General features: G+C 40.4%; 1 protein-coding gene across 1 annotated transcript; it reads right to left on the minus strand.

The window, feature by feature from the left end:
* Positions 1 to 349: 349 nt before the first annotated feature.
* On the minus strand, positions 350 to 17,148 carry LOC139710226 (26S proteasome non-ATPase regulatory subunit 3-like). The gene is made up of 11 exons (XM_071622160.1): positions 16,892 to 17,148; positions 11,625 to 11,815; positions 10,521 to 10,658; positions 8,814 to 8,950; positions 7,565 to 7,755; positions 5,642 to 5,745; positions 4,976 to 5,090; positions 4,397 to 4,620; positions 3,907 to 4,062; positions 3,223 to 3,273; positions 350 to 1,925 (listed from the first exon to the last, which is right to left on the minus strand). The coding sequence occupies exons 1-11, from the start codon at positions 17,010 to 17,012 to the stop codon at positions 1,851 to 1,853; spliced, it is 1,503 nt and encodes a 500-aa protein (XP_071478261.1). The 5' UTR covers positions 17,013 to 17,148; the 3' UTR covers positions 350 to 1,850.
* Positions 17,149 to 17,408: the final 260 nt, after the last annotated feature.

Raw genomic sequence — 17,408 nt, forward strand, 5'->3', positions numbered from 1 at the left:
ACGAGTGGCTCTCGCATCAAACAGAGTGCGCAAGAAACTGCCGTTTGTTGTCTTGATTAGGTGAGAAACTAAACAAGGGACCGGGTACTTTCACACACCTACATTTGACAAGGCACAGTGCCTCAAATACCCCTCGTCAACGGGAATTGCAACCATACCAATATCGAGCGTTAAATTTCTGTTATAATAAATGCACATCTACAAAAACATTTTGTACATCTTCCTGTACATATCACCTACAGAGAGACAAAAAAAGAAATTGAGAATAAAACGGATGTCATGAAACAGGGTGCTTTCTCACTTGATGGTTGAACACGAAACCCCACTCTCTTCTTGTTGAACTATCTGATACTATGCTGGTGGCTTTCATGCACTGTTTGCTGGTCCCTCGCCTCATATACCCCTGGTACAAAAACACATCATTCCACTTTGTGGTGGTCTTGCTGGACGGGGCGATACAATCTGCTTGTAGTTCTGGCTACATGGCAGCAGTTCTTGAAATCATAATATTATAATTTTGCTTCATATGGTGTATAAAAATGAGAATAATGTTAAAAAAAAAGCAATATCTTAAACTATTCTTCTTCCAATGGCCTTGTCGAATGACATTGATGTCGAAATCCTTTGCCTCGAATTGCAGAACTCCTGTTGGCTATCGAATACAAAAACTTCACATAACATCTGCTGGAAACCCTGTGTACACACACACAGTCTACCACTTCCACAGTGACAGTGGACAGAAGTTTGTGCTCTCACTGAATCTGCGTACCACTGACTTTGATACTTGCATTGCATCACAAATCCATTACAGTGGGTTGGTTTAAATATAGTATCAATCGCCGGAGAGCCTAGAGGGGTGTAACTCTATGGTTAGATTTGACGAATAACTTCTTGTTAATGATGGTTGTTGGTCTAGGAGGAATTCTTTGAGGAAAAAACAAATGTATTCCCCACCTTTCACATTTAATTCACTTTTCATTGCAAAATTTACTTGGCCTTTAGAGTAAATTCAACAAGCCAATTCAAGAATTAAACAACTTTTCATTTACCAAACTTTTACACCCCAGTCAGCACCATGTGAATTGTATTTCCTGTTCAAGCCATTGTAAGCCTCTATGATTTAGTGCCAACTGCCTGCAATTTTACAGCAGTCAAAATTGTTAAGTACAACATAGACAGACCTACATTCAATGTTCCAACCAGAAAGATGGATCTTACTGCTTATATGATTCAGCAAGTAAAAAAAGCATGTACAGCAGTAACAGATTAGTATGTGTAGTACCACAGGGAACAGAAATGGTAAGGTACAGGGATCAAAATATCACTACCAGCAAATGACTAAGCCAATTTGGTTTGCTTTTTCTTTCTGCCTAAAAGAGTAACCACCTTTTCTTCAATGCACATATTCGAAGTGGGTAAGCAGGAGAATATGCACATTATTTGTAAGAAGGTTGTTCGTTTGCGGGGGAGTAACCTTTCTCGTCGGCTGAACCTTTCCACATGAGGTGCTCTCCCAGTGCCGAACAGCTACTCCTTCTCCCATCACATCTCTGGCAGGTTTCAGTCGATTTGTCGCAGCCAAAAGGTGGTTGCAGCCAAGCTGCATTCACGCGACCACGGAAACCAGACACCACGCCCTTTCGCTCTCTTCCGCTGCCATTCAGAACTGTTCATCTACTTGCTTCCGCTATTTTTGCTGTTGATATTATCGGTTTAGAACGGGGAGTGACTTTCCCCCCTTCCTTCAACCAAGGAGGGTGGCAGAGCTACAAATCCTCTGCGTTTTTCTTTCATAACTAGTACAAATAAAAGTGTCTCTTGATGTCCGCTGTCCAGAGAACTGTGAGGCTTTAGAATCCCTCTTCGTCATCCTCCGCCATCTCCTTGGCCAGCTCCAGGTCTTGCTGCTCCCGCTCTCTTCGATCCTGCATAGCATGGGTGGTACAAAATTGAGATACACATGAATGGACATGAAAGAGAACCCTTACCGTCTTGCTCGTCTAATGTCTGCAATTCTTCCAGCTCAAATACAACACCTCGAAATTACTGATAATTGTCAATGTTTAGACCTGAACACATACACACACAAAACAAACAAACAAACAAACAAACAAACTAGAAATGTCGCTACAGCGACTGGTTATACCCCCGCCAAACAACATTTCATAAGCTTTGGTCAAAACAACATTTCATAAGCTTTGGTCAAAAAACTGAGGAAGTAGTTAAATCCGCAAGATCTTTCCTTGATCTTCTGCCATTAATATGCCGTTACCATGGCAACGTACTTTCGGGTACTGTCAAAAAATGCGTCTTGCACATCTACAACCAAAGGCACACATCTGTACCAAGTTTCATGGAAATTGGGCAAAAACTGAGGAAGTAGTTTGCAACACAAAATTTTCCATCATTTTGGCTCATAATATGTGAGCTGTTACCATGGCAACATACTTTTTGTCACTGTCAAGAAATGTGTCATGCTGACCTATATCCTAAGACAAACATTCAATATGAATTCCATGAGAATTGGAAGAACACTGATGAAGCAGTTTTGCCATGAAGCATTTTGCCCTATATTTTACCAATAACATGCCATTACCATGGCAATGCACTTTTTGCCACTGCGGAAATATGTGTCTTGCACATTAACATATTCAGATGAACATCTGTACCTAATTTCATAAAAATTGATCAAAACCTGTGGGAGGAGTTCGCGACGCAAGATTTGTACCCATTTTTGCCCATAATATGCCGTTACCATGGCAACGTACTTTTGGGTACTGTCAAAAAATACGTCTTGCACATCTACAACCCAAGGCACACATCTGTGTCAAGTTTTATGGGAATCGGTTGAAAACTGAGGAAGTAGTTCGCGACGCAAGATTTGCAACGAACCGACCGCCCGACCGTCCGCTGATTCCTATATACCCCCTTCAAACTTCGTTTGGCGGGGGTATAACAAACAAACAAACATGAGATAAAATACCAAACCCAAGACAAGCACAGCTTCTCAGTTTCGGTAGCTGCAACATTATGTTTGAATGTTTGGTAAGAAAACTGCCCCAATTTGTTGAGCAAACGAGCAAAATGTTAATGAAATAGAAGAAGAACGGTAAGTACTAGCTTCAAATTTCAGGAGAAATCCATTATTTGCAGTACTACATAACATGACCTACTGAAAATCATGTGTAAATTCTGTGTTGTGTATTCATTTCTGATACATACCTCAGCTGATTCCAAATCCTTGTTATATGACTTGGGCGGGAATCGCATTGCCTGGAGAGAGAGAGAGAAAAACAAGAACGGAATGCATAATTCACATTTCCACTATCACTCAAGTAACTCATCCAGAATTATGGCTATGCCATCAATTCATAGATTTTCTTTGACATTCATGATATAAATGGACACCACAGCACATGACTCCCCCCATCCTCCACCCCCCATCCTCCACCCCCCCCCCCCCCATTACCACTGTTTCCATTGGAACCCTCAAGACACATGCTCTGTTACTACAAAATGCACAATATCACAATGTTTCATCTACTTCTATCGATATGGGCATCAACTAACTTGCTAAATGGTCTGTTTATCACATGTTAGTTATACACACAGGCTACATACAGAGCCTGTAGAAATCTAGGTCCTATTTAAAACAATGTCTTCATGAATATCTTGCTCACACATGTAAATACCTATGAACACTTTCACAGCCAAGAAAAATACCAATTATGTCTGAAGTATAGCTAACAATGAAATAGAAAATATCAGGAAAAAAAAACAAAAGGGTATGGTAAAAACAGGATATTGGTGCAAACGTGTCTAGTAAAGGTATAAAAGAAAGAAAGAAAAGAAAGACAGAGAAGTGATTGAATTAAATAAACTTGCTGGCTTGAGTATAGGACCCACCTTGACTGACTGGTTGTGGATGTCGAGGCAGAAGTTTATTCGTTGGTGGAAGGCTGTCATTGGTTCCCTGGTCGTGTACACGTCCACTGTCTCCTTTGACTGGACGTACCCCTTCTCGTGGTCTATACTAGCCTCAATAACTCCGTCCCTGATGGCCTGAGGTGAAACATCCAACAAATGATGGCAAGTGAGCACACGAGATGGTCAAGAAAATGCTTCTCTGACTAGTTAACCATCATTTGCACAGCGACCATTTTAAGATTTGAACCAGAGTGAATATATATGCCATTGTTAAACACCCCTAAGGTATCACTCCCTTACATACTTTTTCAGAAAAATTGACTTCATATTCTTCTCATTCCATTACTGCATGGTATGTGATGCTACAAGTTCATATGTAACAGATCCTATCTGTCTTTTGTACCATAATCCAACTGACATTCTAAATCCTTGCAAGAGGAGAATTTTGTTCTGTGAGTCCATGACATACCTTGGCTACGATGAACTCTGCATCTTCGGGGCTGTCTAGCTGCAACTTCTTGGCGACGTCTGACAGCGAGATTCGCGAGTAGGAGAGGCTGATCATGCGGACACCCGTCTTGATGACGTTGTGATGGAGCCGGATGATTAACGTGTAGGTGAACTCAGTCTGAAACTTGGACGCAAAGTCCTTCAGCGTCTGGTTGAAGAGCCCAAGGTCACCCGTCCTCACAGCTGTGAGATGGAAGAACCACAAATGCTTACAATGTTACCATACAAGAAAGACTTCCATGACAAAATTGTGGAAATGATCCACATATAGTTGAGTGCACATGCAATCCCAGGGAAAAAACAGATATATGAGCATAAGAGCTCCTAAAGAGGAATCCACAAAGGGGTTTGGGCATACCATTATGGTGGCATGTAATTGCTTCTACCAATGCAACAGCTTACAACAGCCATGAATGTTGCACTTATTGAGTAACACTTTTGTACAACTCATCTTGCATGTAGTGCACCAACCAAACAAAGAAAAAGAAAAAGAGAAAAAGATGCAACATAAATGTTCGACTGTCATGGCTGTACTGACCTTGGGTGAGTTGGAAGTAGGGCACCAGGGTCTTCTTGTAGATACTCTGCCTGAAGATGCTCCTGTCCGGGATCTCCCCCAGAAGGAGCTGGACGACTATGGCTAGCTTGTGAACCTGCAAGAGGAATGAGTCATTGATAAAGTGCGAGGACATTGAGGTTTTCATCGTGTAAGGCAGCAAAGATTTAATCTGACACCAATGTCACGTTGATACACTTTGAATTCATAGACCTGTTGACGACTGCACCAAGGCTGGTACTTCAAGCGCTGTGTGATACATGTTTAGGATTACCCTGGAGACATGCAAGCGTGAAGTGTGAGGAACAGATAGAAGTTGAGCTGTGAAAAGGGTCTGCTCTGCCCTATCATTTCTTCTAATCCAAAGGAGCTCTTGTAAGCATACATGTGTGGTGACAACTGCAATTTTTATCTCTCTCTTTTAACTGAAACAGACTGAGATTTATGGAGCATCAACCTGGGTCTCGTTTACTCTTTTCAAAGATGTATCTCTTGATCCTAATGCTCTCGACTCATAAATATAAACTCATAAATATAAATCTGAAGCCGACAGTCCTACACTTCATTAACAACTGAATCAACCAGTTGGAATATGTACAGGGCAGAGCGAGAAAGCAAAGCCAGATTTCTGCTAACTTATTAACTCACCGTTTGCTTGAATCCTACAGCAGTGTACTGGGGGGCCTTCCGTAATGCCTGAATGAGGTTCTTGTGTGCTTCTGAGTATTCCAGCTGGATCGCCTTGATTCTTCCTGAAAGGTGTACCGAAGTTTACATTTTTGTTTTACATGTGGATGTGGTACTTCAGTCACAGAGCAAAATTGTATGAATTCTTTTCTTGTTGTGCAGTTGGATGATATCTTTATCATCACAATTTTTCTTTACGGTAACCATCACTGCCATTATCATCATCAGTCTTACAGTAGTCGTCATCATCATCATCATCACCATCATCACAATCATCTTTATCACAGAATAGAGATAAGTATTTTGAAGTACACTAATGAGGAAAATGCATTCATTTTGAGATTCAAGACAATTTAACAAAGGTAACAGAAGTCCTAATGCTGGTCAGGTACAACCTTATGCAAATTATAGTTATAGTCAACAGCAAATGCATTTTATTTGCCGATGACACTGTAAGCATTTTTTTGTTTCATGATGATATGGATTCTTTACAAGAGGTTTTTAATAAGGAATTGCAATATGTTACAAGTTGGCTACGAATGAATAAATTATTAATCAATACATCAAAAACTAATTTTATGATATTTACAAAGAAAAAATGTAGCATTGACACTGTATCTATCAACATGTATAGTTCTCAAATCATGCAGGTTTCTTCACTGAAATTTCTTGGAGTTTTTGTAGACAATAAGTTTAATTGGTTTAATCATATTAATTATGTGTAATAAATTATCAAAAAATATTGGTGTAATGTATAAACTTAGTTTTCTCCCGAAGTCTGTTTTGAAATCAATTTATAATACTATAATTTTACCTTATTTGTATTATGGAATAACTGTTTGGGGTAACGCTCATGAACGTCATATTCAAAGACTTTTAGTGCTTCAAAAACGTGCAATACAAATTATTTCCCATGCCTCTTATCTTGCCCATACCACACCACTTTTTTTATCCCTGAAAATATTGCAATTGACTGATGGATGTATAAATATTACGTGGGGATTTTTATGTATTTATGTAAGAATCTCTTATTACTAAAAACTCTCTTGGATTTTTTTACATACAATAACCAAATTCATAATTACAATACGCGAACCGCGAGTGATTTTCACCTACCTTTATCTCGTACATCTTTTTATCAACTATCTATTCTTTACAGTGGTCCTATTCCGTGGAATTCTCTCCCCTTTGTAATACGCAATGCTAACTCTTTGAATATATCTACATCTGGTTATAAAAAAAAATCTCCTCAATAATTACAACCAAACTCATTTAAGTTAAGAGCATCAGTTTTTATCCTTTATGTTATGAGACATCAGGTATTTTGTTATTTGTCATTGTATGTTGATTGTCATGTCTTAGTCTTGTCCTGTTCTTATGTTTTACTTGCTTTGAACACATTGGTAACAGAAATTAAGCAAATGTTTTTAGGTCAGCCGAAAGTAAGGGTCATTTCCTTTATGGCTGCTGCCTACCATAGCAATTCTTTTTACAATGTTGAACTGATATGTTTGTCATTGTTTTCTAATGTTGTTGCATGTGTTTGTTTGTTTTCTAATATCTTCTTTGCTTTGGTGAAATAAAGAAACTAAAACTCAAATACTCATGCTTTGACTGCATTACCTACTCTGATTTTGCTTCATGTAATTGTACCTTTTTGGCACTTTCAGTAGAAAACAAACAAGAAAACACATGTCACATGACCAACACTAATCTTTTTCCATTGAGTGCTTGTGCCTAATAATTTGTTGACATTAATTTCTTTAATCACTAGCCTTATGGTGATCAAAATTCAAGTGATTTATTTCTCTCGATCAGAGCCTCTACTCAAGTTTTCCTTTTGAAGCCCAATTTCAATGTAATTCCAATTTCCACCATCCATACCTAAGTAGTAAAGAAATCTGGCCCACTCGTGGTTCGAAGCCTGTTCAGGGAACGTCGACTTTGCAACGAGCTTGTCGGCCTGGTCATACAAGTTATAGTGGAGGTAGTTGCGCAACAAAAGGTTCAGAAGGGTTGCTTGTGCCTCAATGTTGTGCCGTAATGTTGCTGTCCTAAGCTTTGCATGCAAGAAACTGGGGGCACAAAAAACGGTAGAAAAGAAGATCAATGCACTGTTGAATAGCTCCACTCTAACAAAGGCATAATATGTCACAATGCATAATAGACTTGCAATGAACAACACAATGTAAATATTCCCACATAAGTATTCCATGGTCTGGATTCATTAGTATGCTCTCCCTGTCAGGCCAGTCGCATCCAGTACCATTCAAATGCCAATAACATAATACACTTAAATATGACCACTAAATAACTCACAAAAGAATAATTTAGTGTAAGATGCATGCCATGAAATCTCTCTTAAATATTTCCCAGAACGTTTCTAATTCCTTCTATTTCTCCCTTTCTTTTATCTGGCAACCTCACAAGCCAGTGCTCAATCTCTGGTCCACATAATATTCTTGTCACATTTCTTCTTGCCTGCACAATCCCAGGGCCTTGTCTTATAAAACTTGTGATAGAAATCAATCAATCACAAATCTCTTTAAAGCTGCAATCAATCGCAACATGTGATTGATTGATTGCAGTTCTCCATCTTAATTTTAATCATAACTTTTCTATAAGATGGATTTGCATTCAATTGTAAAGTTGAATCAATTGCAAGTCTTTGTAAGACGGGGCCCAGGAGTGACCATGGTAATCATGGCCATCACCTGAATACGCAAATAATCCAAATACAAAACATCGAGTCCAGTCATCGTGAACAAAACTATGGATGAAACAAAGTTAAAATGTCTCCTTACAAATTTCTCAACAAAGGGACATAGGTGTATTATAACTCTTGGGGGTTGTAACACTGACATCCTCCCTCCCACACTAAAAAGTCTGAAAAGTCTGACTGGAACACTATTAAAAGTGTTAACCTTAAATTTGTAAATAAATCCTCACTTTGTGCATAATCTCTTTCCAGTTCACAATAAAATAAGCATGTCCAATATAAAATGTAACATAGATCAAGCCAACAATGTTAATCATGCATGATTCTACACACACACACACACACACACAAACACAATACACTCACAAATCACTACTGTTACCATAACTCATACAAAATTTTAGACTGTCTAACCTTCTAATTTGATCCAGTTGATTTGTTAATTCATACGCTCTTGAGTGGTAGAAGTAGGCCTTGGCTGAGAGCTGATCCAAGGAACGTCTATTCTGGGCATCAAGCTTGGTCATTAGCACATTCGAACACTTCACAGCCTGACAGCAAATAAAACGTAGAGAAAAGCAAGATGAAAACAGGAAGTTGCACCTGATCCACATTTCCTCTAAAATTCACGGATATGGATAGTATGTATTACAGCTTACAGGTAAAAACTAGATATATCGCTACGGCGACTGATATGCCTCCGCCATAATGCATGGTTCTCCTAATAGGTCTATAGTGCAATGTCTTGACAATGTGTGATGACAGTTTCACACAATTGGCAAAATATTAAAATGACAGGTTTGACACAAATGTGCTGAACATTCACTTTCCTAGAACTAGGTTCAATTGGATGAATGATTAAAATGAGTGCAGGTATTTGGGGAACTGATGATTTTTACTTGACTTTCGACCCTTTTATAAGTTTATGCATTGAGTAATTTTCAAGGTATTGAGAAAAAGTATAATTTCAGTATCAAATGGGAAAATAGCCTTATCTAAACCTGGCCTTTGACCTTTGACCTCACAGTTCCAAAGAGAATCACTGTCAGGTTGAACATGCATAAATATGTAAGTTTCATGATGATACCTTGAGTTACTTTTGAGATATGGAGGAAAAAGTGCAATTCAGCACTTTCACTTGACCTTTGACGTTTGACCTTTTGGCAAGAAGCTTCCCACAGAATATATATTGGGTAATACATGTATACATCAAGTTAAAAAAAAAAAAACCTTCAGGCATTGCATAAATATAAGGAAAGTAGTGATATTTTGAGGAGTTGACCTTGACCCCCTGACCTTTGAACCATGACCCCCAACTTCCCTAGATAATCACTGCCCATTGGAACAAGCATATATACTAAGTTCCATGAAGATACCTTCAACCATTTGCGAGATATGGAGAAAAACATGAATTTTAAACCTTTTTTTTCACAAAATAACCTATGACCTTTGACCTTTGACCCTGTGACCCTAAAATCCAAACAAAGTATTATCCCCCCAGGATATACCCTCATACCAAGTTTGATGTAAAACCACCACACGGTTCTTGAGATATCGACAAAAACAAAACGGGACGGACGGACGCACGCACGCACGTACGGACGGACGGACGTACGGATGGACGGACGACCCGAAAACACAATGCCTCCGCCCACCTCGTTGGCGGAGGCATAAAAAAAAAACCCAAAAGGGTTAAACACGAGGAACACACACCTGAACTACATATCCTTATCAACCCATCCCAACCTCTTCCACAACTCTGAAAACTAAAGAGAGAAAATGTGGACATTTCTTCAAATCCGCTAAAACATAATTTGGGAGTTGATATAAAAAACACTACTTTGTTAAGATGCAGAAATACGCCAATGTTAGCAAATATTGACTGGTTCTATGAAAACTGCACACACAGGCTACCTAATGTCATTCTGAGAAGCTAACCTACACAGATCAGTTTTGAAGGTTTTTCATGATGCCTGTCTCAAACCACACATATTAGGTAGTACACATTTTTCGTTACTAGTACACTGTATGTAGCTGGAACTAAAACAGGCACTCTCAACATGAAATCTTTGCATGTCAACCTACAATGTACGTTGTACAACAAATGTGACGGCATCATACCTCGCGATATCTTTCCGAGTCTATCAAGTGGACGACGACAAGGAGATGCAGATAGACGTCGAGCTCTGGAAGAAGAGGAGCATGTGCTGCTTTGCCCGTCCTGGGTCTGAACAGGATGCTGCTTTCTGTGTCCATGGGCTGCCGTAAATAACCAACAAATCTTTGCTAAAACTGAGATGACTTTTTTTTTCTTTTTACCTATTTACCAATTCTTCTTGTCCAGAACAAAAAAAGGCAATAAAAACAATTACTGCATACACCATAAATTCATGAGTGGTTTAAATCACATTCTAGAACCACATTGATGGAATAAGAAATAAATATCATTCCTTTTCAGTACAAAATAGAGCAATTTCCCATCATACAGTAGATATGAAATACAGTACATTTGTATTGGAGGAAGCAAGATTTTCGCAAGCTGTTACACAGGGCTGTACACTAGCCCATTTTTTTCCACTGGTCCGACCTGTTTGTTGGACCAGTAGGTACCCAATTTTTCCATTTTTTATTGGTCCATTCCTGAAAGAGTTACTGGTCCGACAGTGATTTTTACTGGTTAGGGACCGTCGGACCAGTGCCAGTGGGCAGCATTGTGTTACAGTAATTTTGCAAGTATCAGTTGATTCACGATATTTGCAATAATAATAAAACTGCAAAATATATCGCATTACAATAGTAAAATTATTTGCATGTTGTGCTGCTTCCTGATACATGTACACATGTACTTTCAATTGTGCAAAAAAGAAAACAAGAAAAACCAAACAAACAAATTTGCATTTAATACAGCCATTAAGCTACTTAGAAGAACAAAAATACAAACTCTGATGTATAGTAAAATGGTAGCTGGCTTTGAGGGGAATGAATTGCCAGAGCTATGACCATACAACAGCAGCCGAAGGTGGTGCAATAAAGTCATTGTGAGAACAACACAATTCTGTTATTCCCCCTGACAGGGTCAGCTAATATCATCAACATTAACAAATGTAAGAACTTTTTTCTTTTTGTATGGAAGAACAAAAATATGATTGGTGATTCACTTTACAATTCCCTTCATGACAATCATCTACACCCTGTTACATCGCCACTGTAGTCTTTAGCTCTCACCTCATCCAGGTATGTGAGAAGCGCTTCTTTGCTTGTGTTTCCATTAGGAATGTAGCCTGTGATGAGCTTGCGCAGAACTGTGTGGTTGAGTTTGCGGCGTGACGACGTCAGAGCCCTGATCACTCTGGCCATGTAATTCTTCTCCTTGGAAGAGACGGCCTTCTCAATATGCTTGACATGTTCCTTGAAATCTGTGTAAGGAAAATCATGTACCGGAAATATGTTGAACAAATGTTAACTAAAAAAAAAGATGGAGTCATAGGGAGCCCTAAGTTTGTTTATTTCTTATTTCTGCAAAAATGGAGCAAATAATCCCATAAAATTTGATGGTTTGCATAAAGTGGATCTTAACATTATGCCAGGTAAAGTGCAAGTATGATAGAAATGATTGCCCTCGTTCCAAATCTCTTTTATTCCACAAACATGTACTGTACGAGCTGAAATTTTTGTGGTGGTTATAATTTCGCGAATTTCACAAATTGCCTTTGAACCGCAAAAATAACAACGTGCGAATAACTAAGTTCAGTTAGACCCTCGCAACCATGAAATTAACAACATGCGAAAATGTTCTCCAAGTAGTAATTCGCGAAAATATCTGTACCCAAAAATTTCAGCTCGTACAGTAACTCATACCAAATACATACACAATGGAAAGCACTTCGGGTGCGCCATATGGTTGCTCTAACGCCCTTCCCTACGCGTTGTGATTGAGAAGAGACAAATGGGGTGCTGTTCATTGGCACACAACGGAACGCAACCACTGGTAAACTTTCATCCTTCATTCATGATTTTAAATGAATGGATGCTGCGTCATTATCTCAAGCAGGGGATCAATAATTAAAGGCAGACGAACGTCATCCCTAATGGTACGTGAACTCCGAATGACCGAAGTTTGTGCATGCAATTGCGCAATGCCAGACTCGGTGCTATATCCATAAACGTGTGGGACAATGCTGCCACTGAGACACGTGTGTGTATGTGCGTGTGTGTGTGTATGCATCATACACAAACATTGTGACCGCGAGCTGCGGTGATTGGAGGAGAGAGCCCAGAAGACGCGTGGTTCTTTTGGCCTCTCTTCATGCGCACTGAGAATGTACGTCCATTTGGAAGCTCTCGTGGCTCACTCGGAACTACGTAGCCATTTTGGGTCAGGAGATTTGTAGCACAGAACTCTTGTAGTCTAGAGTGTTGTTTGCTGACCCATTAAGCCAGCACTATTCTCATTCGGGGTCACTACATTTGATACAGAATGGGGGAGGCAGCGTGTTGTGTTGGTCTCTGTGCCGCACAAACCACTCGCCACGATTGTATGCATTTAACCTATCGCAGAGGCCATTATGTCCACGGTTTTGGTGAAATTATTCTGTGAAATAACGAAAAAAAAAATCCAAAATCTTATCCCGATTTCTCAGTTTGTTGTGTTTATGTCATCTACACAGTTACCGACTTACTTGCCAAATCGGCCCTGACCAGACACAGTGCGAAGCATGCACTTGTGTACACAGGGCTCCCAACCTTGAGTGAGAGTTTGGCGTGAGACACTGCGAGGGAGCGGAGCGACCTGTCTGGCTAGCGCCTGGTGGCCTGCTGTGCGGCTGTACGTACGTACTTACTACGTACACAGTCAACTATGTAAAGCGATGTAAAGCACACGTCATAGCCATACATGTACTGTAATTTGCCAAAAGTACAAGCTACACTCACGTGGTATAGGTAGAAACCAATCGTAATCCAATAGCTCGTCTTTGCGCGCAAACCGAAAACGATTATTATTGGTTTTACAAGCTTTACACCCGCGCGGGAAAATCTCGAAATTTTGGGCTTGGGCATATCGATATGCGGAATATCAGAGAATTTAGAGATATATTTATTTTTGTAGTCATGTACATTCCATTTTGGGGGTTTAACGTGAGATTTTGTTTATCAGAGTGTGACAGTCAAAATTGGTTAAATTGCGTGAGTCTCACGCTCAATGCGTGAGAGTTGGCAGCCCTGTGTACAGCGACAGGGCTGTGTATCACACGACACACACACAAGCCTCGCCTGCATGTGGTTTGCACGATTTGTGTTAGGGTCTGGATGGATGATGGAGGCATAAAAATATTCACGGAACTGTTGTGGCTAGCCAGGATGTTCAGAAACGGAAGCCATTGTATCAGACTTACTGCCGTTCTCACATTTTGCGCCATGATCATGGCAATTTTCTGTGAAGTAACATTACAAATGTAAAGCTGGATAATCCTGCAGCAGAGAGCAAAGGCACACGATATCGCGATCGCACAGTGTTCAACGTGTCAGCTATGCAGCTAGAACTTGAAGCGCAGTGAGTGCTAGCAAGGCGGGCTTTGAATAGTGACCTTATCGCTTGTCAGTGTTCCATACAGCAAGAGAAGCTCGCCAGCTGCTCAGTGCGCGGTGGTTCATGGGATATCACCTTGACGTACGGGGAATGAGGTACCGATAATATAGGGCCGTAAAGTGCACAATTGCCCTTTTTCGTTCTATAGACTACACTAACACAGAAACAGCTACACTGTGTGTACATGTTGTATGTGTATGATATGCAGGGTGCAGATGTTACTTGTACCCTGCCAATACGTGGTACCCTCACCATACTTAACTCTTTATGTGCCCCGTTCGCATGTCCAGCTCAGTCGACGGCGTGCCAACTTCGCATATTCTGCTCAAAAAACAAAGCCGCCAAAAGCGATCGATAAATCGCTAATCCCGCGGTACAATCAAAGCGTTTCTCGCGCTTTTGTTCCTCTCACATACAGTTAGCATTTCTATGTGGTGATTGACTAGAGTAAAATATCCCGTTTGCGGCAGTTTAAGCATTGTTAAGGGTTTTTCCAACTTGTAAACAAATCAGGCAAATTATTTTCAACCATTTCATATATAATAGACAAGATTATTCATTAACGCAATTGTTTTCGTAAAAGAAATTAACCATTGACCAACGCAGTTTTCATGATTTACCAGGGCAAAACCCGGCACAATTTTCGCCGATAAGGGCGATATGCGACGTAGTATTTCTGCTTGCGGCACGATGTACAATCCCTATGCAATACGCGCGTGCTCCGCGATCTTTAGCTGAAACACCTTCACATGTCTCGCGAACATTGCGTAAGCGCCAATTCCCATTGCGAAAGCACGTGAAAATAGCGTGCGCACATGCATTGGCCGCAAACAAGATCGTAATTCTGGCGGTGTTGTTGTCTTTCTCGTGTTTTTCCCGTTTTTTGCGATGGTAACATCCACTTTCCGAAAAAAATGGCGGCCCACATCGGCTCGCGAAAGTTCTATTTTACGTGAGGATGTGTTTTCAAAATCCATGAACATCGAGAAAACGACAAAAAATCCAGTTTCTTGGACCATTGTTTCTTAACTGTTATGTTAAGAAGTACCGAAAATTTCATTTTGGATGCGATATGTTGTCATTTCGGTGAGAAAATATCACTTTCATCAGAGATTGTGCCCATTTTATCGGTTGGTTTTTGTTGATTGCTAGTGTGTTAGTATATGTGTAATGTGCATGTAACAGTGCAGTGCTGTGTTTAGCGGTATATTACCGTGTATGTTGTACCTGCCGCGAACGGCTGCACGGCCGCTTACTGACGCAGTTACTCTATCAAGCGGTGTTCCCAACTAGATATGCTTGTCCATTCTAAGTTCTAAGTCATGCCTTTACAGTAATGTAGCAACTGGTAATTCAATAGAAAAATTGAAAATAGAATTGTTATACATTGTACATGGAGGCAAAGTTTCGCATTCCTCTTTAACTTTGCTCACTATTATGTCCAGCTTAACACAGTTCAGGAAACCCACTCACAAGGGGGGCCCCTCCTTATAAGTAACCCGTCCCCCTTATAAGTAACCCCGTCCCCCTTATAAGTAACCCCCGGGGCACCCCTTATAAGGAGTCTCCACGCTTTTTTGCAATGCAACGCGAAAATGAAAGGACTGCGGCAATTCGCTTGATTATGTCCATTAAGCTTCACAAGTTTCCTAGTTACTCACGAAATTTGAGCAAAATCGGTTCGAGGCATCATATCTAAAATCATGGATTTAAATGCGATGTCAAACGACCCATGCGAATGCTGAAATGCGAGCGATTACTGGCGTGAGTGTCGCCAGGCGCGGCGGCGCGGCAATGCTTGAGTGCAGATGTGGCGACTGTCTCGCCACGTCTGCACTCAAGCATTGCTGCGCCGCCGCGCCTGGCGACACTCACACCAGTAATCGCTCGCATTTCAGCATTCGCATGGGTCGTTTGACATCGCATTTAAATCCATGATTTTAGATATGATGCCTCGAACCGATTTTGCTCAAATTTCGTGAGTAACTAGGAAACTTGTGAAGCTTTATGGACATAATCAAGCGAATTGCCGCAGTCCTTTTATTTTCGCGTTGCATCGCAAAAAAGCGTGGAGACTCCTTATAAGGGGTGCCCCGGGGGTTAATTATAAGGGGGACGGGGTTACTTATATAAAGGAGGGGCCCCCCTTGTGAGTGGGTTTCCCGAACTGAACAGAAATTTGTAGAAGTTATACAAATTGGAAAAACAGAATTCTTCCTCAAAGCATGACTACCTTCGTGTCTCAGAATAACGTGGCACACAGGGGGATTCCACCATGGCACATAAAGAGTTAATAGTAGTGAATGATTGTGATTCATGTCGTGGAATGGAATGAATGACAGATCCCACAACGGTCTAAACAGGACTGAGCAAGAATCGTCTAAACACCCGCACACATGCACAATATTCAAAGCATGAACTGGAAATTATAACATACACTGGAATTCAACAGAATCCGTGAAATTACAATCTGAGTGAGAATGTACTCATCATAATGCAAGTGCAAATTCTGCAACTCAAACTGCTAATCTTTGCGGCATCGTTGTTGCGTCCTTCGGAGCTTACCCACCACACAGCATGCAGCACACAGCAGTCAGACAACCGTACCGCGCACACCGCGCACCTACCGGAGCGGAGGGCAGGGGACGTGCGGGTGCCACTGGCTGCTGCATGAGTGAGTGCACTCGTGCAGTATAAATGAAGTGCGGCTACCATAATGACGAGAATGAATCAGCATTATGACACGATACAGGTTCGACTGTTTTCGTGTTCACGTTTCAGGCTAAATAAATTTGCACTCTAAAGAAACGTTAAACGTACATACTAGGTAAGCATCTGGTGAATTCAAAGTTTAGATGGATTTTCGCAAAACATAAATATTTACGATTAGAAGCTAATACTTCACCTTCTAAAGTGACTAAATCGCTCTCCTTTTTCCCGGCAGCAGCATTCGCACCATCGTCAGTTTTCGCCGTTTCTGAATCATCTTTCATTTCCACATCTTTAACCGCTTCTGTGGCCGCCATTTCTTTTGGAAAAGTTGTTTCAACTATTAAAATTCTATCAGTCTACTAACTCAATCGCTTTGAACGGCGTCTTCTCCGGGGGAAAATTTAGATGAAGATCAGTCCAAGCGTCGAATTATCGGCACGGCTTTCCATGGCATTGCACACACGAGTATGGCAAAATGGCTGTTGTTTCACAGTTCACGCATGCGCTGTGACCCTAGGTGATTGCTTAGTCTGAGAATCATGTATCCTTTACGGATATTGAGACAAGTCAAACACATTTTTTTTTTTTTTTTTAATTCAAGTAGCACCAAAGTAATAGCTAAATCATTGAATTAAATATAAAACAGTGACAAATATTTAAAGTGCTCTATAGAAGTCGATCATATTGAAAAATTACATTTCTTTTTTTTA

The sequence above is a fragment of the Diadema antillarum genome, unplaced genomic scaffold (assembly GCF_040938485.1).
Source record: "Diadema antillarum isolate AM-2024a unplaced genomic scaffold, OU_Dant_1.0 scf00000038, whole genome shotgun sequence".
NCBI classification, from domain to species: Eukaryota; Metazoa; Echinodermata; class Echinoidea; order Diadematoida; family Diadematidae; genus Diadema; species Diadema antillarum.